Source organism: Giraffa tippelskirchi, chromosome 5 (assembly GCF_054371585.1).
Source record: "Giraffa tippelskirchi isolate mGirTip1 chromosome 5, T2T-mGirTip1v1.2.pri, whole genome shotgun sequence".
Lineage (NCBI taxonomy): Eukaryota > Metazoa > Chordata > Mammalia > Artiodactyla > Giraffidae > Giraffa > Giraffa tippelskirchi.
In genome coordinates, this window is record NC_137279.1 from 72,073,926 (window position 1) to 72,098,065 (window position 24,140).

The window sequence follows — 24,140 nt, forward strand, 5'->3', positions numbered from 1 at the left end:
TGTAAAAATTTGACATCATTGAGAAATTAATGAAAGAAAACTTTATAGTTTTACTTTGGGGAGATATGGAAAATTCATTGCAGAAATAACTGCGTTTACCATAAATCATTATCACCTCAGTAATTACCTCTTTTGAAAGCTTCATTACTTTATCTATTAAGGAAACTGCTGAGTTTGTTTTTTTCTATTAACATTCCATATACAGAATGAGATGAACATAAAACCCATGGATTTATCCTCCGGTATCTGCCTCCTTGTGAGAATGGGTCAGTTCTGGAAAAACAGAATAACATAAAATCATCTATTTTCTGGAAATCTATACTGGCAGTATACTGATTGTACATATCAATACTATTTTACTCATACTGGGAAATGGTAAATGATATAGTTTAAAAAACAGTAAAAATTCGGTATCAGTTTCTTTTGAAATAATAAATTATTATTGAAGTCATTATAGTGATTTCAGATACTTGTATTATTTCTCCTATGTGCTAAGTATTGTAAAGTATTTTAGAAAAATATTTAACTTTGGTGCCTTTCCCTCTTTGGTAATATGTTTCAGGACAAATTTATAACCTTTTATTAGAAAATGTACTTGACCTATTAAGCAGAATTTGGAGGAATTTTTAATTAAAACTTACGTGAAAAATGATCAATGATTTATAAAAGAGTTTGAAAATATAAGTTGATGATATTATTATTACTATTACTGCTCAGTTCAGTTCAGTTGCTCAGTCGTGTCCGACTCTTTGTGACCCCATGAACTGCAGCATGCCAGGCCTCCCTGTCCATCACCAACTCCCGGAGTCTACCCAAACCCATGTCCATCGAGTCGGCGATGCCATCCAACCATCTCATCCTCTGTTGTCCCCTTCTCCTCCTGCCCCCAATCCCACCAAGCATCAGGGTCTTTTCCAACGAGTCAACTCCTCGCATGAGGTGGCCAAAGTACTGGAGTTTCAGCTTCAACATCAGTCCTTCCAATGAACACCCAGGATTGATCTCTTTTAGGATGGATTGATTGGATCTCTTTGCAGTCCAAGGGACTCTCAAAAGTCTTCTCCAACGCCACAGTTCAAAAGCATCAATTCTGCGGCGCTCAGCTTTCTTCACCGTCCAACTCTCACATCCATACATAACCACTGGAAAAACCATAGCCTTGACTAGACGGACTTTTGTTGGCAAAGTAATGTCTCTGCTTTTAAATATGCTATCTAGGTTGGCCATAACCTTCCTTCCAAGGAGTAAGCATCTTTTAATTTCATGGTGGCAATCACCATCAGCAGTGATTTTGAAGCCCCCAAAAATAAAGTCTGACACCATTTCCACTGTTTCCCCATCTATTTCCCACGAAGTGATGGGACCAGATGCCATGATCTTAGTTTTCTGAACGTTGAGCTTTAAGCCAACTTTTTCACTCTCCTCTTTCACTTTCATCAAGAGGCTCTTTAGTTCTTCTTCACTTTCTGCCATAATGGTGGTGTCATCCGCATATCTGAGGTTATTGATATTTCTCCTGGCAATCTTGATTCCAGCTTGTGTTTCTTCCAGCCCAGCATTTCTCATGATGTCCTCTGCATAGAAGTTCAATAAGCAGAGTGACAGTATACAGCCTTGACGTACTCCTTTTCCTATTTGGAACCAGTCTGTTGTTCCATGTCCAGTTCTAACTGTTGCTTCCTGACCTGCATACAGGTTTCTCAAGAGACAGGTCAGATGGTCTGGTATTCCCACCTCTTTCAGAATTTTCCACAGTTTATTGTGATTCACACAGTCAAAGGCTTTGGCATAGTCAATAAAGCAGAAATAGAATACTGCTACCACCACCAAAATATATATCTTAGGTTTGGGTGGGAATAACAATCCTTTCTTATTACTTTTGCTTGTTTCTATCCAATAAAAAAGAGAATGACTAAGAATTAAGTCAACATGTTAACTATAAAACCAGCTCTTGGTTAATCTGTCAATTATTTTAGGCAAATTATAAACTTATTTAACAAAGAAACTAAGACTTCCTGATAGATATAATGAAAGCTACGTCTATCTAGTAGTTACCTCTGTCACTTAAAAGGATTTTTTTTTTCCCCATTGACATTCCCTTGTTTACTAACAGTAAGAAACAAAGGGATCCATGTCAAAATCAAAACCTGCAGCACTGATCATACCAGAAACACTTACTTGCCAATTTATAATGGCAAATACATTTATATAACATATAAAATATATAATTATATATATGTAACTATATATATGAAATATATAATATTTAAATATTAAATATTTAAATATCAAATATTTAAAATGTGTGTCATACTAACAGGTAAGAAAATGTCGATAGTTATTAAGAATAATTTTAGTGAGTATGAGAGCCGAATAAATAGTTGAAGAATGATGCCAGTCATTAACACAAAATAATGATTGTATATGTGTATCTACAGTACAGCTTATAGATTGAAGAATATTTTGTCCCTTGCATTCTATTATTTTATACCACATCTCTTTGGGAAAACCTGATTACCTTATTTGTTGGTTAAAAAACATGATGTTCATGGAGACAGTGACTTACCCAAAGACACATGGCCAGTTAGTATATAATGCCATGAACTTTGAGGTAAGTTTTTAAAATTATATTGAAAATATTTTCCAAAAAAAAAAAAAATCAGTAAAAGGCAAGTAGAATTTGTAGATCATCACATTAGTTAATTTCTCAAGACATACACATTCTCATTTTGTCTCCCAAACCCTTGAGGCCAGATGTGCTCCACTAGTACATTTTTTAGATTTAGGAAACATAATGTATTTCACATAATATTCTCAGTTCAGACCCATTTGGGTCTGAAGCAGCAATGTTCATATTTCTGCAGCAAACATATGAATAGTCACATTAAATTTGATCAAAGATCCTAATAGTTTCAAACAGTTTGGATCAACTTCTGTGTTTAAACAAGTTTTGGTGTCAAACACACTTAAAAATTCAGTCTCCAGAAATTTTGGATTTTAAAAGTACAAGTGAGAGATTATGTATCTGTAATCTAACTACTGTCTTTTGGAGGACAGGTATATATTTATCTTAGACAACATCATGCACAAGCATTTACATTATTTCAACCTAACCTGCAGAAACAGGCTATATCAGGAAATATTAAAAATTTATCCTCTGGTTTTAAAGAATTACCTTTCTTTTGGAGTTGTATATGATGAATAAAAAATAAGTGAGAGGTAATCTGTGCCTTCAGGAAGCAAGGTTACTTGTCAAAAATTAACAATTTAGTGACTTTTTAGATTTTAAGCATTTTTCAGTGTTTCTTTATTATTTCCTATTATTTGAGATATAATTTTTTCTTTAAACAGTATAAAAATAACATTTCTAATGTATCATTTATAAAGCAGCATTGTTCTGCAAGTTTGATAATTTTTCAGAAAGAGAAAGAAGATCTGGGAAAGGATACTGCTATAGATAGACAAAGTAAAGGAAGAATCCTTTCTGTCTGAAAGTGTCTCAGCAAAGGGGTAGAGAAGAAGTGAACTGAAAGTAAACATGAGGTGATGATGCAAAGACATAGAATGTAATTAGTAGATAAAAGAAAACACAAGAGACAAATTGAGGAGTGAGGAGTGTGTGTGCACACGTATGTGGACGTGTGTTTGTTTTAGGATGAAGGGAAGGAGGCATGAAGAGGAACTAAGAGAAAAGAAAGGGAGAAATATGACATATTTGGAGAGTAGGTTTAGATGATAGAATTTGGATTTAAAAGAACTAGGAAGAAGGAGGACTAAAAGTAGGAGGAAATAATCCTTTCTTTTCATCTGAAACAAACAAATTAATTATAAAATTAATTCAGAAGAAGAAATATCTAAATATAGCTAGGCAAATACTGACAAAGAAAAGTGAAATGTTCCTAGCCCTACCAGATATTAAAACACACTATAAAGGCTGCAATTAAAACAGTGGGTGCTTTTTGTCAAGACAGGCGGACAGACCATTGTAACACAATAGAAAGTCTAGAAATAGACACAATAACATGTATGAATTTGAGATCTGCTAAAAGCAGGATATAAAAATCAATGGAATGGGGTGTGCATTTTAGTAAATGATATCACATAACTAAGGGCTTCTAGTGGTTAGTTATCACATAACTGGTAGTCAGTTATCACATAACTAACTGTCTGGTGGCACAGATGGTAAAGAATTCGCCAGCAATGTGGGAGACCTGGATTCGATCCCTGGGTCAGGAAGATCCCCTGGAGGAGGGCATGGCAACCCACTTCAGTATTCTTGCCTGGAAATTCCCCATGGACAGAGGAGCCTGATGGGCTACAGCCCATGGGGTCACAAAGAGTCAGACACAACTGAGCAACAAAGCACAGCACAGCACATCATATAACTCAATGTAGAAAATTATCTTAGAAAATGCAAAGATGTGTTCCCTTGCCTACCAAATATACCAGGATAAGTTCCAAATAGATCATATATTTGAATGCAAAAGGTGAAACCAAATAAGTAATGAAAAACATAGAAGAATTCTAAACTGGAAGAGAAAAAGTGTCCCTATTACTCAAAATAGATCAATAATAATGGAAACAATTTAAAACTTAGATTAAAATATTAAATAACAGAAGTATAGGAAAAAACTAGGCTGAGGAAAAATATCTGCAATTAATAGCCATAGTTCTAATTTACCCAATGTATATGTGTGTGTGTGTGTGTGCGCGTGCTCAGTTGCTCAATTGTGTCCTATATACTTCTCGACTCCATGGATGGTGGCCCACTAGGTTACTCTGTCCATGGGATTTCCCAGGCAAGAAACTGGAGTGGGTTGCTATCTCTTATTCCAGCAGATCTCCCTGATCCAGTGATGGAACCTCCGTCTCTTGTGTCTCCTGCATTGGCAGGTCGATTCTTTAACCACTGAGCCACATGGAAAGCCCCCTCTAAATTATTTAAAAAAAAAAATCTATAAAATTGGCTAGAAATGAAAACAATCACTGAAAATGACTCTTAATCATATGAAAAGATGCTATACCTCATTATAATAAGAAGGCACACTGAAATACCACTTAAATAATCTATTAGAATGGCAAAACACATAAAAGTCTAAAGACTTTCTGCTGGCAAGATTCTGGGAAAATAGTCTTACATACTCTGCTAGTAGAAATGTAAAATAATACACATTTAAGGATGAAAAATTTTCTAATAGCAAAATTATATACATTTAATCTCTAATCTAGGGACTTCCCTAGTGGTTTAGATGGTAAAGCATTTGCCTACAATGCCGGAGACCTGGGTTCAATGCCTGGGTTGGAAAGATCCCCTGGAGAAGGAAATGGCAACCCACTCCAGCACTCTTGCATGGAAAATCCCATGGACAGAGGGGCCTGAGAGGCTACAGTCCACGAGGTCGCAAAGAGTTGGACAAGACTGAGCGACTTCACTTTCACTTTCAATCTCTAATCCAATAATCTCACTTTTAGATATCCATCCCAAAGGTACACTGGGAAAAAATACAAAAAGACATATGCATATGCCTATTCATTGCAAGACTCTTCATAATAAGAAAAGGCATAAGAGACTAGTTTAACAGACTATTATACCTCTATACAATGAAGCACTAGACAGCTGCAAAAAGAAATAAAAACTATTTCTATATTCTACTAAATCAGTGATCTCCAGGATATACAATTAAGTGGAAGAAGCAATGTGGGAAAAAGAGAAAGGAACATATCATGCTGCTAACTACATTTTAAAGTTTATATTTATACATGGAACAATAAACCATAAATTTAAAAAAAGTTACTCATGAGGAAAGAAGGAGACTGTGTAGAAGTGATGTTAAATTTTTTTGAATATAACTTGTATTAAATATTTGGCTTTGAATTGTGCACAAAGTTTACATCACTAAAAAAACAAAGTCAAATTTTAGGAAAATAAATTCTTAAACCTTGAAAACAGCAATGAGTCTAACTTGATATCCAACTGATGGTATAACTACAGCAAGAGAACTTTTCCAAGACTTGGAATTATTTTACTAAACATTTTTGTTGGGCTCGTCTATAAGGAGTACATTAAAAATTCATGCTTTGGCAATTATAGTGTTAAGAGTAGCACTGTATTATTATTCTGAGACTGTTTTATGTAAATTGTGAAAAAGTAATATGAATTTTATAATTCTGTCATTTCTGTTGTTGTTGACGAGCATTAATCTTGGCACAGAAGAAAGTACAGCTACAGGATAGAAAAAGTTAAATAAAAACCCAATAGTCTGCATTTTAATTGTAAGTATCTTGATGAACTGGTGAAATTATTTATGTCTACCTATCTATCTTCTGCCTAATCTTTTAGCTCTCCCCAACAAACTCAGAAAAAGTGACAAACGCAGCAAAATGAATGTCTCTAAAATTTAATTAGCATTTTGAGTGATCCTGGGAGAGATGACTTAATTTTAGGTGGGGAACATTTAGTCCTACAGAGAGCAAGGCAAGTCTATCACATATAGTTGACGTCATGACAAAAGGACTCAGGAAGCTATCTTAAGAGGCTTCCACTGGTCAAATTTAGAATATGATGAATAATTAATAACACACCTGTAAAAACATAAGATACATTTATATCTAGGAATTCATAATAGTAACAAAAAATAGTTAAAAAAAGAAAAGGCAGGGGATAGAATGGACCAATTTAGCCTGGAGATTCAGAGTCTAGGAAACCACAGACTAAGTTTCTTCAAGAAATAAACTGAGTAAGAAAAATACAAGATGGGGGAAACTTAAAAATGACTTAACAAACTTGTCACCCATCTCCATGAATGGACCTTAATTGATCCTGATTTAGATAAAAAGTGTAAAAAATCATGACATTTGTGAGATCACTGGAAATTTGAACACTAAGTGAATACTTGATGATATTAAAATTGTTTTTAAGTGTGAAAATGGTGCATGGCTATATTTTTTTAATTTAGCACTTAGACGATAGACATATATATTGAAATATATGGATCTGAAATTTATCTGAAATTAATATGAGATGTGAAGGAAATTACTGGGCACATACATGGAACAATATCTGATAATTATTGACCTGATAATTATTGAAGTTGAAAAATGAGTATATGCAGGTTCCTTAGGGCTTCCCTGGTGGCTCAGGGGTAAGGAATCCACCCACAATGCAGGAGACACGGGTTTGATCGCTGGGTTGAGAAGAGCCCTGGAGAAGGAAATGGCTACCCACTCCAGTGTTCTTACCTGGAAAATACCGTAGACAGAGGGGCCTGGTGGGCTACAGTCCATGGGGTTACAAAAGTGTAGGACACGACTTAGCAGCTAAACAACAACAAGCTTCATTATACTAATCTTTCTACATTTATTCATGTCTGAAATTTTCTATATTATAAATTTAAAAAATGAAGAATAAGACAAGAAGTTCAGTCTTGCACAGAAAGGGCACCTTTCCCCTGAAACTTCAAACATTCTGGCTTATTTTTAAAACAGTCACCCTTTCATTCTTGCCATCATTCTCAACAAAGGATTTTACTTCTTACTATCATGTAAAATATTACTCAGCTTTCTGACAAACACCTACAAGTTTGTGCATTTTAAAACACTCGTCTTTTCTTCACTTCCAAGTAACTGAGCAAGGGCTCCAACTGCGTTCTTTTTCCTGTGTTTTCTTTCAACTTCTCCACTGGTAGCTTAATCTTATTATGTAAACATGCTCATACCTCTCTGCTCTTAAAAAATAAAACAATCCCTTTTCCCTGTCCACTTCCTCATGCAGCTACTTCCATATTTCCCACCTCTCTTTAAGAATGAAATTTTGTAAAAAACATAACCATACTGGCAGAGACTGATAATTGTCTCTCAATAGCGATTTGTCTTGTCTTCTGTGATATTAGATTTAGGCCATTGAAAACAAAGCATATAGCTTGCCAGTGGAACATAATGGGGATGGTGTATGCAACTACTGATACTGTTTTTTAACTGAGGATATAATCCTTTCTTCTCTGGACTCACCCTCTTTCTTTCTGGATGGAATGTGGACAAAATGACTGACATTTCAGCCTGCATCCTGTACCATGATACTTTGGCAATGGAAGCAATAGATTTTGGAGCAATAGACAGAAGATTAAAATTCTATTACCTCGGGATCCCTAATATATGAAATCCAATATATTAAAGTCTTAATTTATTAATCAAGCTACTCGGATCTGCCTTTCACACATGCTGTCTGACTGACACTTAACCAAGGTCAGCAATGACATATCACTGTACTTTCTGCACTATGAATGATTCCTTCTCTACTCCAAAATTTCAACACTTTTTATATAATAAAGCACATAGGAAATACAATTTTATATCACATTGAGGTAGAAGACAAAATTTCTCATGACTGGAAGTGACTAGCCTCTGACTACACAAGACTATCCTTTGCCTTCAAAAGATATAAAAGATCGATGTAATGATAAATCACATAACCAATCAATAGCATAATATTGTACTATGCTACATATTTTGGGTAATTCAGTTCTAGACACTTAATCCTCTGGTTTTTCTTTTTCTTTTTTTTAAATACTTCCTCCCTCATCATTCCAGAAATGTGAGTATTTTCTAGAGTTCTGTAGTCTTTCATCTGGGGTTATTCCACAACTTCCATCATCTTGTGTGCACACATGCTAAGTTGCTTCAGTTGTGTCTGACTCTTTGCGACCTTATGGACTGTAGCCCGCTAGGCTCCTCTGTCCATGGGATTCTCCAGGCAAGAATATTGGAGTGGGTTGTCATGTCCTCTTCCAGGGGATCTTTCTGACCCAGCCATCAAACCAACGTCTCCTGCATTGCAGGCCAATTCTTTACTTCTGAGCTACTGGGGAAGCCATCTATCACCTTACTTAAAATCTATAGGCTGATGATGTCAAAGTCTATAAACACATCTCATTTCTTTTTCTTGAACACCATTCAGCAGAAATCTTGCTTCTTATGGATAATTATCCATATGAAGTCTTCCAGGTACTCAAATTAAATTTATTATTTTCACCCCAACTATTCTTCTTTTAGGCTCAGTGAATGTCACAATTATGAACTACTTGCTCAAGCTAGAGCCCTCAGAAGTCATCCTGTGACTTTCCCTTTTCCTGTCCTTTCTGTCTCATATCTAATATATCAAAAGAAATCTGCTCATGCTCTTTAATCAGGCCAGACCTACTCAGGACATAGTAGATTAAGACTAATGGTTAAATCAATCATCATGCAGTATTATAAAGCACTTAAAAGCATTTCAAATCTGCAAAGTACTACAAAATACTGACAGTAATATAGGAAAAATAAGTGGTCCAGCAGAGACACAAAAAGATACAGAATCAAAAGTTACAAGTTAAAGCACTGACTCAAGTGTACAGTAGGGTTGGGTGACCCAAGCCAATAGTTTATATCTGAGACCTTGTTTTCTCATCTGTAAGGACTCTGGTTGTTCATGCAATCAACATGCAGTTACTGGATTTCTATGTGTCAGAAAATGTGTAAATTGGTTGGTGATAACAAGGTTAAAGAATAAGTAAGACATTTCCTTTCCCTCAAAAAAAAAAAAAAAGCAAACATGCAAAACAATAATTGTTTCACAGTGTGGATTCTCAGTGAAGACAACATTCTCCCAAAGGTGCAAACAGTTTGTTTGTTGAAGTGGGCAAAAAACAAAACAAACAAAAAAAAAACATACTATTTTTATATATAAAGCACAAATAGACATGCTGTTCTTAGACATACAGTAGATGGGTGGATGAGCTGAATACCGGTTCTGGGCTAAGCACATTATTATTCATTATCCCATTTGTCCTTCAGGACAAAAGGATTATTATTTCATTTTCACAAATAAGAAAATAGCCTTGAGAAATTAAATAATACAACAAATCTACTGGCTGACACTAGAATATAAATTCCATAAATGCAGAGGTCTTGTCTGAATAGGTCATTGTTTTATTCCCAGTGCCTGGAACTCAGAGAGCAACCTAATAAAATCTGTTGAATGGATAAATTATTGTAAATTAAGAATAAGTGGAGAAGTTCAGAGGTCACTGAGATGTTATCTAACATCCAAATCCTCTTTTCATAATCTTTATGTTATTAGAGGTATCTAATATAGAGCTTGGGGCTTCCCTGGTGGCTCAGTGGTAAAGAATCCATATGCCAATGCAGGAGATGTAGGTTTGATCCTGGATTGGGAAGATACCCTGGAATAGGAAATGGCAACCCACTCCAGTATTCTTGTCCATGGAAATCCCACGGACAGAGGAGCCTGGCAGGCTATAGTCCATGGAGTTGCAAAAGAGTCAGTCACAACTAAGCAACTAAACATATGCAACATGTTCATATTACAATTATGTATCAGTATAAGAGCATAACAATCATTGAGACATACCTGCACTATAAGAGATCAAGCATTATTTGAGTTTCAGATTAAAGCTTTTGAAAACTCTGTGTTTCTGGATCACAGCTAACCATAAACAAATTTTGTAGAAACATTTTCATTCATTTGTAGCTTAACCATTTAGTTACTTAGCAACGCCACAAATTTATTTTATCCCAGGCTTCTAAAATGAGAGGCAGTTTGTGTGATGTGTGTAAAACAGGCTTTGGAGTCAGACAGATCTGGATATAAACCTCAGTCAGGTTATTAACAAGCTAATTAGCAAGTTATTTAGTTTCCTTATCTCTAAAATGGAAGAGTTTTTATGAAAATTAAAATTAAGGTAATTCTTGTAATGGGTTCAACATGGTGCCTAGAGACCTGAGTAAAATATTTAAAATTTTCAATCCTCTCTTTTTAGTATCATGTTCATAATTGTCTCTAAGAGGTTAGATGTGTCACTAGTCTCTTCTAACTGACCTGTGAAACAAAAAGAGATTCCTAAATTACTAAATTAGAGCCAATTCTGTTCCAACTAACAGAAAGAAATCACAAGCCCACATCATACAATACTTGTAAAGAGCATACCATATCCCACTGTAGAAAGACCCAAGTGTTTCATTCTATTTTTCACAAGTTCAGCAAGCTCTTGTCTTTCTGACCTCCTGTAGAGGTTCAGGCGCTGCTGGGTCATTTTCTCTGCGGTTCTACTGGAATGTTTGGGGCCTTTCCTGCTCAGCCTTCGGGCCCATTGCATGCTCTTCCTCCTCAGCAGCGGGTGGTCTGACTGGTCACTGGATGTCGAGTTGCGGTGGTTACTTCGGTGGTGACCTTGCTCTTTAGCATCTTTGGTGTCTTCCCACTCTTCTACACTGATGGATATCTGAGACTTTAAAAGAAGTGCATATTGGCAATTAGATATTTTAGGAATCATGTAGCCTAGAGTTCTATTCATATTCTTTTCTTGCTAAATCTTGATATAATTATATATCTCATGAGAGTTTTTACAGAAAGAACAAGATCATCATTATTGATACTAAATTTATGTGAATTTTGAAACCTAGTTAACCTATTATCTTGATATTATTTCTGACATTGGTCATTGATTTTCTCCTTGAGTCTTCACTGCTGTCATTCGGAAACAACTAGTGTACAGGATTTCAATTTGTCTATGTCAATAACCTCAGATATGCAGATGACACCACCCTTATGACAGAAAGTGAAGAAGAACTAAAGAGCCTCTTGATGAAAGTGAAAGAGGACAGTGAAAAAGTTGGCTTAAAGCTCATCATTCAGAAAACTAAGATCATGCCATCCGGTCCCATCACTTCATGGCAAATCGATGGGGAAACAATGGAAACAGTGACAGATTTTATTTATTTGGGCTCCAAAATCACTGCAGATGATGACTGCAACCATGAAATTAAAAAACGTTTACTCCTTGGAAGGAAAGTTATGACCAACCTAAACAGCGTATTAAAAAGCAGAGACATTACTTTGTCAACAAAGGTCCATCTAGTCAAGGCTATGGTTTTTCCAGTAGTCATGTATGGATGTGAGAGTTGGAGTATAAAGAAGGCTGAGCGCCAAAGAATTGATGCTTTTGAACTGTGGTGATGGAGAAGACTTTTCAGAGTCCCTGGGACTGCAAGGAGATCCAACCAGTCCATCTTAAAGGAAATCAGTCATGAATGTTCACTGTAAGGACTGATGTTGAAGCTGAAACTCCAATAATTTGGCCGCCTGATGCGAAGAGCTGACTCCTTGGAAGAGACCCTGATGCTGGAAAAGACTGAAGGTGGGAGGAGAAAGGGACAACAGAGTATGAGATGGTTGGATGGTATCACTGCCTCAATGGACATGAGTTTGGGTAAACTCCAGGAGCTGATGGACAGGGAGGCCTGGCGTGCTGCAGTCCATGGGGTCACAAAGAGTTGGATACGACTGAGAGACTGAATTGAACTGATGTGTTTCCTAGTGCTTTAAGCCCAGAAAATCTTACTTTTTTCTTCTCTGTTTAGGATCTTGAATACTATTATCATGTAATGACTAACTACATGGTAAATGTATTCCCTTAAGACATGAATTAATTTTATCATTAGCCTAAATGCTATTTATTTGGTATTTAATACCAAAACCATAGATTTATTAATTATAGATTATTAATCATAGATTAATCATATAATTATTAATATGATTAATAATCATAGATTATTAAAATAATAGATTATTATTAATCATAGATTATTAAAATATTATAAATTAATGCTTTTAAATTCATTAATCTAAACAACTCTCCTTGGTTCACAAAAGTAAACTGAGGAATAATTTTGACTTTATTTTGGTTGGTTGTATTATTTTCCTAGGAGCCTCATAAAGTGATTCATAAATATGCAGACACTAGGCAGCATATATGTTACTCATTTTACTTTTTATCACATGTCTAGGAAGTTACACTCCAAAAGAACTACTTCAGTTTTTTAATTTTTACAGACCAAATTCTGTAGAGAATGTATGGATATTAGGAGTATGGGATAATTATGGAAGATTAAGTTGGATCAGGCAGAATTTACTGATGTGGGCTCAGTAAGCACTTAAAGTTGCAGCTTGGGGAGTCATAAAGGACTCAGAGTTGTAACAACAGGCACAGCAAGCAGGGTATTCAGACCATGACAGCCATACTGAGGCTCATCTTTTGGCTCTGGCTTGGTAACTTGTTGCACCACCTGCTGATAAGCACACTTTCTGAATTATGCCCCTGCCTACTGTTAAGTGTTTGCTTTGAGCTGCACAGGTTTAAGTTGCATTTGTTTAGTCCTCTCATGCTTCTGTCTGGGTTTCACCAATTTAAGTTAGAAGCTTCAATCTTTGGCATTTAAGGACAAGAGGATGGAGCTGGGGCTCTGTGTCACAGGTCTCAAGACTTCTCTGTGTGACTCATATTGAAAGACTTCTCTGTGTGACTCATATTGAATTGCGTGTCTAGTTTTCAATAAAGGGCATGGCTGGCGCTAAGTTCAGTGAAATATCCTTATCCCGTGACCATTGGTTATGTGTCTAAAGCAGACATCAAACTCCATTGCAAAGAGTGTTTAGGGAAAATGCTGACACCCTGGGTACCACAGAGGTAGATTATGTGATTACTTGTGAGGAAGAAGAGTATCGCCATGCTGAGATCCACACTCCTGAAAACAGCTCCGTCAGGCCCTAAAAATGCTTCTTCTGCCGCTGCCTGTACCTCTGCAACAACAAAGATGCTGATACCCAGAGTCATAAGGAGAAGTATCCATAGGGCACTGTGGCTAAGTTAAGTTCAATGAATATTCATATTCTTATGTAAAGAATCAATATAAAACAGTATTATTGATCCAAGTATATTAAAGTGGAGAAATTATCATTCCCTTATGAAAACTGGAATGACTCAGATCAGCCTTGTAATTTTACATTCAGTTCTGATTTCATAAACTCCAGCAGTCGTGGACCAAGAAGCTGTGAGTAAAGGCTTAATTTATTTCCTGTGGCAGGGCAAAGTGAAAGAATGATGTCCATGCAGTTTAAGGCACTAAGTGAGCAGAAAGTCAGGGCTATGTAGCTAAATCAAGCAGACTGGATGCATTTAAATAGCTTCTTGCTACTAGGTGTGCCAGTGAGACTTTTTTTTTTTTAATTGAAGGATAATTGTTTTACAGAATTTTGTTGTTTTCTGTCACTCAACATGAATCCGTCATAAGTATACATATATCTCCTCCCTTTTGAACCTCCTTCCCATCTCCCACATCATCCAACCCCTCTAGATTGATACAGAGTCCCTGTTTGAGTTTCCTGAGCCACGCAGCAAATTCCTGTTGGCTATCTATTTTACATATGGTAATGTATGTCTCCATGTTACTCTTTTTGTACATCTTACCCTCTCCTCCCCATGTCCATAATTCTATTTTCTATGTCTGTTTCTCCACTGCTGCCTTGTAAGTAAATTCTTCAGTACCATTTTTCTAGATTCTGTATACATGTGTTAGAATGTGAAATTTATCTTTCTCTTTCTGACTCACTTCACTCGGTATAATAGGTTCTAGGTTCATCTACCTCATCACAATGGACTGAAATGCATTCCTTTTTATGACTAATATTCCATTGTGTATATGTACCACAATTTCTTTATCCATTCATCTGTTGATGGATATCTAGGTTGCTTCCATGTTCTAGCTATTGTAAATAGTGCTGTAATGAACAATGGGATACATGTGTCTTTTCCAGTTTTGGTTTCCTCAGGATATATGCCTAGGACTGGGACTGCTGGGCCATATGGTGGTTTTATTCCTAGTTTTTTGAAGAATCTCCATATCATCTTCCATAGTGGCTTCACCAATTTAGATTCCCACCAACAGTGCAAGAGTGTTCCCTTTTATCCACACCCTCTCCAGCATTTATTGTTTGTAGACTTTTAGATGTTGGCCATTCTGACCACTGTAAGGTGATATCTCATTGTAGTTTTGATCTGCATTTCTCTAATAATAAGCAATGTTGAGCGTCTTTTCAGGTGTTTTTAGCCATCTGTATAGTGAGACTCTTAAAGTAAGTAATGAAAATAAAAAATGCTTTCTTAGGGTTGAAAATAAACAAGACAAGAATTAGTAGAGCTAGGAAATATTAGAAAAAGGAATAATAAAATAAATAAAAGTATTCAAGAGTAAAATTTTATAAGAGAAAAGTGAAAGAAAATTGTAGATTAGCTCAGACTCATGGTGTGTGTATGTGTATGAATTAAAATATATTTCACGTTTGTGAATATATCTACATTTAAAAATATTATAAGGCATTTATCCAAATCACTGGAATACTTACTATTATTTTATTTATAAATTTAAGTATATTGACACAAACATTTTCTGAAGCAGTGTCATCCACTAAAAAATAATGCAGCAGTAAAAAATGATGGAAAAAGATCTATGTTAGTCCATGTACTGTGCCATATAGAATTACTTGCCATTAACTATGAACAATTCACTGAACATATTACTGATTTTTTCTAATTAATGAAGTGATAACAACTTCTTGACGTAATTTCCACTCTGCTACATGTGGAGAACAGCCGAAGTTCACACACAGCTAGTAAAAGTAGGAGCCAACTTTAAACACAGATTATGTGGTTCCAAGTCCAGTGCTTATTTGGTCAGGAAAAATAATTTGATAAATGATTCTTCTAGGAACAGAGACAGAAGGAACATAAATAATGGCTAAAATACAGAAGAGTCTGAGAAGTAAGCCAGACAGAAAAACACCAATACAGTATGCTAATACATACATATGGTATTTAGTTTATCGGTAAAGATAACCCTGTATGCGAGACATCAAAAGAGACACAGATAAATAGAACAGTATTATGGACTCTGTGGGAGAGGGCGAGGGTGGGAGGATACGGGAGAATGGCATTGAAGCATGTAAATTACCATATGTGAAATGAATCGCCAGTCCAGGTTCGATGAATGATACAGGGTGGTTGGGGCTGGTGCACTGGGATGACTCAAGAGGGATGGGATGGGGAGGGAGGTGGGAGGGGGGTTCTGGAAGGGGAACACATGTACACCCATGGTGGATTCATGTCAATGTATGGCAAAACAAATACAATATTGTAAAGTTAAAAAATAGATAAATAAACTAATTAAAAAAAATTAAAAAATAAGATAAAATCCAGCAACAAGAAAATGACTTGGTACGGCAGACATCAAAAATCCACTATATATAATAGGTTCTAGGTTCATCCACCTAATTAGAACAGACTCAAATACATTCCTTTTTATGGCTGAGTATTCCATTGTGTATACATACCATACCTTCTTTATCCATTCATCTGTTGATGGACATCTAGGTTGCTTCCATGTTCTAGCTATTGTAAATAGTGTTGCAATGAACAATGGGATACACGTGTCTCTTTCAATTTTGGTTTCCTCAGGGTATAGGCCTAGGAGTGGGACTGCTGGGTCATATGGTGGTTTTATTCCTAGTTTTTTGAGGAATCTCCATGCCGTCTTCCATAGTGGCTTCACCAATTTACATTCCCACCAACACCATATTCTAACACATACACACAGAATCTAGAAAAATGGTACTGAAGAGTTTATTTACAGGGCAACAGTGGAGAAATGGACATAGAGAATAGACTTATGGACATGGTCAGAGGGGAGGAGAGGGTGAGATATATGGAGAGAGTAACATGAAGACTTACATTACCATATGTAAAATAGATAGCCAACAGGAATTTGCTGTATGGCTCAGGAAACTCAAACAGGAGCTCTGTATCAACCTAGAGGGGTGGGATGGGGCAGGAGATGGGAGGGAGTTTAAAAAGGGAGGGGGTATATGTATACCTATGGCTGATTCATGTTGAGGTTTGACAGAAAACAGTAAAATTCTGTAAAGCAATTATCCTTCAATAAAAAATAAATTAATTTAAAAAATCCACTATATATGCATCATGCAAAGAAAACGATCATTTATCTGTATGTATTATGCAAGATCTTGAAGAAAGAGAATTCGGGTACAGCATATCCACCAATAAGTCATTAAATCCAAGAATAGGCATGAAAAGCTCACATCCGCTTTCTGAGAAATCTTTCTTGTATGTTTGCTGACTCATTCCAAGCACTTAGGCTCAGGAAATGTCTAATTCTGGGAGATAAGATGGAGAAGATCTGGTAGAGAATGAGTTTGTTCTTCATGTTTAGGAATTAGAACAGCGAGCGCATAAAACACAAATGTGCCCTCCATCAACCTCAGAGTAATCACTGAAACCTAAAGATTCAATGAGTTCTCCAAGGTCATGTGTAGAAAAAGAGGAAAGACTGTACACATAGCTTTGGTAAATGCCTGGTTTTGGTTAAAGCGTCAGTTTCTGTGTTGAGTCTCAAACAAAACACTTTGAGATCTCAAAGCAGGTGGTGGAAAGGAAAAAAGTGGCCAGAAATTGGCAGAGGCTCCTTCAGTGAAATCTAATGATTAAAAAAAAAAAGAGAGACTCTGGTGTCAGAATGTTATTAAGTTCAAATCCAGGTCTGCCACTTCCTAAGTTTTTTATTTTATCAAGTTAAGTGTCTCAGCCTCTGCTCATTTACAAATGGGAATAACATCATCTGCCATATTAGCTTGCTGTGTGGATTAAATAAGAAAGTGTTCAGCATTGGGCAGAGATCAAGATTAACACTCTTGGGGAGACAATCTGCAGTGAAGCTTAGCCTACACTTGTATCATGGTGTACTTCCTGGAATTCAAAGATGAAGGCAAGTCCTAGGATAGGAGGTAAATCCCTGCCTCTCCTCGAGGTCCTGAGTTCTAGAGCCAATCCCAGGACAGGAGATTAGAGACAAACTTTCAGATGGAGGATCACAGTATCAGCATCTAAAATGAGTTGGTATTGGGACTTCCTAGGTGGTGCAGAGGTTGAGACTTTGTCTTCCAATGCAGGGGATGTGGGTTCGATTCCTAGTCCGGGAGCTAAGATCTCACATGCCTTGGGACCAAAAAACAAAACATAAAATGGAAGCAATATTGTAACAAATTCAATAAAGACTTAAAATAATTTTTTAAATAAAATGAGTTGTTATAGGAAGAAACTGAACAGAACAAAGAGGAGGAAAAGAAATAAATCAGGATAAACAAGAGTTATTCATAAAATGAAAACTGACAAGAGAATTTTAAGATGTAAGAGACAATGAACCCAGTTAAAGCTTCTATAATGTTTAAACAAATTACAACTAATTTAAAATGCCAGTGATTTTGGCTAAAAGAGATTTTTATTAAGAGCAGAATCAATCAAAGAGTGAGGAAAAACTGAGAGACATGGATAAGGAATAGAATTGACATCATATTTGAACTCTTCTGAGAGTTTAACAGCAAGAGTGAAATAAGAAAAAATAGAGTAAAAGAGGAATGTTTCTTGAGGTTTGAGGAAACCTGAACATGTTTGAAGGTTGAGAGAGAGAACAACAACAAAAAAAGTTGGAAAGAACAGAAATTGTGGAAGAAAAAAATGGAATTACAAGGATAAATATATTTTAATATCTAAAGTTCAGTTAGAGTTTTTTCTTCATAAAAGAATTTTGAGCAGATACTTATATTGGAAAACTCAAATTTCCCAGCAAATTAGAGGGAAAAAGCTTAGTTTACATAGGGAATTAACTGGAGGATTTTAAGACCTAGAATAGTAGCTATGAGAAAGAAGGCAATTACAGGAAGAAAGTTACAAGTCAACTTCCAATTGGCTACAAAAATTCAGAAATGAGCCAAGCCCTTGACTTTCTGAATCTAGAATGGTAAGTTAGAGAAAACAGGAGATAGTAAAGCTTGACACTTCAATTAAAAGTGCAGAACATATGAATCGACATGGAAAACTACAACAGAGTCAAAATCTACATTCAAAAAATTAACTCCACTTTCAAACATGAAGCTATACAATTTTTAGCCAAATGCAAACTCCTTTTAGGGACATGGTGTGACCACTAACTAGTGTTTGTACCACCATGGATCAGGTGTGGATTCACACTCCAGAATGCCTTTAGGAGAGGCAAAGTGAAGCAATTTGGCTTGTGACATATTCCTAAAATACTTCTTGAAATAATTTCTGCCAGTGCATTATAAATAAAATGAAAACTTGTCAATCAGGTCAAGTCAAATACTGGTGCAAATGAAAAATTTTAGAAATATATGCTTAATCTCATTAGTAACTTTTCAAAGCATTACAAAACATATTCTAATAAATAAACCATAAAAACTCTAAGATAAGCTCCCCAAACCTTGCCTTTGCCAGAGCTGTATTCTGCATTAAACTAGAATTTCAATTTGCATCACCTGCAGGCAGCCATGGTAGCTGGAACTTCTGAGCAACTTCATGTTAAACAAATGTTACCCTTGTCTATGTACCATCATGTGAAAAATATCAGAAAGCAGCTAAAACAGTCTTACAGCCCAAAGAGAAGCTTCTTTAGTACATATTTTGTAAATTCCAAAGGAACAATATATAGAAAAACAAAATTAGAATATTTAAGAATATAACAGAGCTAGAGCTTATTAAACCTTAAATAAATAGAGTGCTCAGAATAATTTAATAAACATTTGCATTTATTATATGGCTTAAAATTGTAGAGAAAACACCAGTCATTTTGTAAAAATTTGTGAAATTATGATAATATAGAACTTCAACGAGCTCAAAAATAGACTCATATTTTTGGTTGGTAATTTTGACACAAAAGTTTTACACTTGTGATATTATTCCACAGTAGTCTGAATTGTACCACTGCTTTGACATTCCAAACACAATTTTTAAAGTTGAAAATACTTATATTTGTAATAGTGTCTTTAATTCTATTAATGTTTGGGAGTTTATGTTAAGTACTAAGGCCATAATGACAATTATTTAACATGATCTACATGAAGAATGGAAAATAGAATAAAAAATGCAAATCACATAAAGATAAATCAATGTTTCAGAAATATAAATGTATAAGAAGGAATTCATCTCAGGTCCTATTGTTCCCATAACTGTTCCTAAGGGGTCCAGGCTACTTTAAGAAACAAACTAAAGGTATGTTTTATGTCAAGACCCCCATTCCTTCTCAGTCCCACCAGATTGCACTGAAGGTGGTACATCCCTTGAGGAGAGATATTCTACATCTAGTAAGTGACTAGCTGGTAATGACACCACACAGTAAAATATGATATTGTATTAATACATATACATAATTTGAAGACAAATAGGTAATATTAACTTGCAATCATATTAGGGAAATATAAATACACTAACTGGAAGAGAACATATAAAAACATTTCAACTTATTTTCTTTTAAAGTCTGAAATATTGAGTTTAATCTTTAATATTCTTTTCTTTTAATGACTCATTATATTAGACCATTTGAAGAAAGGGAGACAAACAAAATACTTACTTGTGATGCTATTTCTCGACACTGACACAAAGGGAGGGGAAAGAAACACACAAAATAGAGTTTAAACAACGACTAAACAACACATACACAAAACAATCAGCACCAGGACAATATACGACAGATACCACACCACATTTATCATCTCATTATGTGTTTGGTTACTTATCATAGACTTTTGAATAAAATTAGGTAAAGAATAAGCTAATATTTTAAAAACTTGCCAGAAAGTTGTTAGCTTTTTTCTAAAATCATCTTTCTATGATTTGGTGAAAAGTTAATGTGGTGCTAGCAGAAAATAAAAAAATTGATAAGAGTTCATGAAAGTATTATATTCATGAGAGGAAACTGACATCATTATTGATATTCAATAATCATTATTGGTATTAATAGTTGTACTGTTTTTTAAAATTTTAGATACTATAATAAGATTATTTTTCACCCCTACATATACATTCAAGTAAATATATAGAAATATTCTGAGTTTTCAAATATGCTATAAAGGTTAAAAATTGATCTGCCCAGTCAATATATAAGCCCTAAACATTTAGGGGTTATAAAAATCATGTTATCTTGTTCTTCAGTTCTATGGAATAACATGATCTTCATCCTTCAAAAGGCAGAAGTGAAATTTTCAATTATAATTTTTGTTGTAATATAATTCAAGTCTAACCTACTGTTTAGGATTGTCACTATTGTTACAAATATTAAAAAACACATTAAAAATATATGAATATAGGCTTGTTTGAACTGTTTGTCTCCAGATTCTTAACACTTGGCCCAATGGAATAACACTGAGCAGAAAATGGTAGAGAATGAGCAGCTCCAGTTTCAAAACTATTTTACCTTAAGCCTTACTAAAATATTTATATTAATGTAATTTGGAGGCTTCCCTGGTGGTTAAAATGGCAAAGAATCTGCCTGCAATTCAGGAGACCCGGATTCCATCCCTGGGTTGGGAAGATCCCTTGGAGAAGGGAATGGCTACCCACTCCAGTATTGTGGCCTGGAGAATCCCATGGACAAACGAGCTGGTGGGCTGCAGTCCATGGGTCACAAAGAGTCAGACACTAATGAGCCTGATTTTATAAAATGAGATTTTATTGAGTACCACTTTTTTGGTACTTTAGCATCTTGCAAAACTATAAAGCCAGATAATGTTCATGTTATCTATCTCTTAAATATCTCTAAATATTAAATCTCATATAAGGAAACATAATATACTCACTCTGTCAACAATGATCAGGAAAAACAAATCTTTCTATAAATGAACTTACATCTTTTTGTGTCTCAAACTACAATTATTATATAACTCAACATATTTTGCCTTATTTGGCAGAAAAGTAAAAGTGGAATTCCTTTTCAACTATAGCAGTCAGGTCATTTTAGATGCAAAGTAACATTAATTTCTTGCCCTTACTAATATATTTTACTATAAAAGTACCTGAAGTTTATTGCAATCTTTAAATTGCCTCTCTTTTTTTGTAATAGGTAGTATATAAAATTTAAACAAAAATATGTGTTCCAAAAGATGAACTGAACTCAGTATAGGAAGACAGCAGATATTATCTTCATTTAACCTGGTATCCTTTTATTTTTTCCGAGGATATGTGCTTTTAATATAAGCTGAAGGTTTACGGATTTATAAATATTTTGCTGATTTGTGATGGGAACAACTGACTGAGATGTAATGTTAAATGCTCCCGATGACAGTACGAATATTCAGTTATCTTTTCCCTATCTACACTGTTAACCGCATACAACAAAGACTCTTAATAATACAAAATGACAAACATGGATATGAATTTGACCAGTGGAAGAATTAACTATTTTCAAGTTTACAAAATCCATATTACAAGATAAAAACAGGATAGTATTCTGCTATGTGAAAATCTTCTTTGTCTTTATCAAGCTTGAGTAAGACGTGGTTAATTGCTTAAGTGTGAAAGCACTTTTTTTCTCTTAACCTTTAACCAAATAATACTTTTTGGATGCAATATTCTTAAACTTTTAGGCATATCTGCCAAGCTGTCTTCCACATTCAACTGTCTGATATGTTTCTCCCTCAGTCATTCCTGATTTTTTCCAATTTGGTCCTGCTCTTTGTGGTGTGAACCACGGGGACCACAGCCAATGAAAAACTCAGATTCAGCTGCAGAAATGGCAATAAAACATCCTTTAGCACCTCTGAAGCTGCAGTGAAACCAGCAAAGAGCATCTCAGAAAAATGGAACTATTTTCTTCTGGCCTTTTATATATATATCACTTTCTTAAATGTCAAACTATAAATTGTAGCAAGAAAATAAAAATCTACTCCATTATCCTTATGCTTTCTATAAAGTTCTTCTTTTCCACCATAGATTCATTGATTTTAATCACAAGCTGATATAATGATTATATGACTATTAAAATGCATGTAATTGATCTAAGTCTCACAGTTGAGGATCTGTTTCACATAAGACCAAAGAAAGAAATAGTTAACCAAAATTTTGAATAACTTTGAGGTATCTGAAGAAGATACATATTTCAAGAACGTAAACCATAATTTAGAACCATACAGTGTGACCAAATTAAAATATGGATATGTTTTCAGTCGTATGCAGGCATTGTAAATTCTGTTCCATTTTTAATAGGGTCTAATTTGCTATTATGATTATTGAGCCAGGGTCTGGCACTGCTCCTGGAGTTTTTTCCTTGGCTCCAAAGTAGTTCTCAACCTAGAGTTTGAAAAAATGTGAGTTTCATGCTCCCTAACTTATCTCTGTTTCCTTCTTTCCAAATGCTAATATACAGGAGTTTAAGGTTATATTAAAAACTAGATTGCTTACCCTGAGAACTTTTCTTATGTGTCAAAAGGTTACTTAGAATTAATTTGCTTCCTACAAATTCACCTACAAAAAGCATTCAGAGTCCAAACTCTAGAATACCATTTTTGCCAAAATTACTTTATGAAATTCCTGACATGACTTAATGGCCAATATTTCAGAAATAAGTTTCTAGGTTTAGAAATCGCAGTTTTCAATCACATTAAACATTACGACAGGAATATGTGGATGTTTCCAAACCTCAGATGTAGTAAGCTTTTGAGATTCTGTCCTGTAGATCCCAATAGGAACATCCCCAGTAGAGGAACATAACTTCTGATAAAGTCTGGCGTAAGTCCTGATCCATAAGTCATCCTCTGTGATCTTCATCTGTAACATAATTGGATTATTTACATACTAAATTTTTAAGAAATAAAAAAACCCAATGGTTATTTTTCATTCCTTAAAAGTAGATTTCATTGATATTTTAAAATTGCAAAGCAACATTTCTTAAGTGCTTATCCATATATTAAAGTTATTTACTCATTTCATCTAAACCTTATCCCTCAGGTTAACTCAAACATAAGAAACCCACTGCTCAATTTGCAGCAGCATGGCATTGCATTAGTTCTGTCTCAGTGGGTGACATCATTGGTAACTGACTGGGAATTGTTGGAAACCTGTACATAAGGACTTGTTTGAATGTTGCGATAACTAGAGGATGTTACCGGGACTTAGTGGACAGGGTCCGCTGATGCTTACAAATCCTGAAGTGCCAAGGACACTCCAGCACAAAAACGAATAGTCCATCCAAAGTTCTATAGCGTCCCTACTGAGAAAGGTGTGCAATAGAAGATGCCCACACAGGAGGCATAAGTGCTGCTACCTCTCTGCTAATCACAAATTTGAATTGTTAATAAGTCACTTAATGAAATACACTTGGACATAGCACACTCATTTATAAAACAGAGATGTTAGAGAATTCCCTGGTGGTCCAGTGGTTAGGACTCCGTT

General features: G+C 35.2%; 1 protein-coding gene across 3 annotated transcripts in view; it reads right to left on the reverse strand.

Annotated features, from left to right (window-relative positions):
• The window catches only part of LOC145507225 (potassium channel subfamily T member 2), a 406,914-nt gene that overhangs the window by 12,879 nt on the left and 369,895 nt on the right, over positions 1-24,140 (reverse strand). For 2 of the 3 annotated variants that reach the window (XM_081493298.1, XM_081493297.1), the window contains 2 exons: positions 23,388-23,516; positions 10,982-11,282 (listed from right to left, as the gene is read on the reverse strand). In XM_081493298.1, the coding sequence (XP_081349424.1) occupies positions 10,982-11,282; positions 23,388-23,516 (430 nt within the window). Of the gene's footprint in view, positions 1-10,981; positions 11,283-20,325; positions 20,347-23,387; positions 23,517-24,140 lie in introns of all 3 variants that reach the window. The other variant, XM_081493299.1, reaches the window with a different exon arrangement.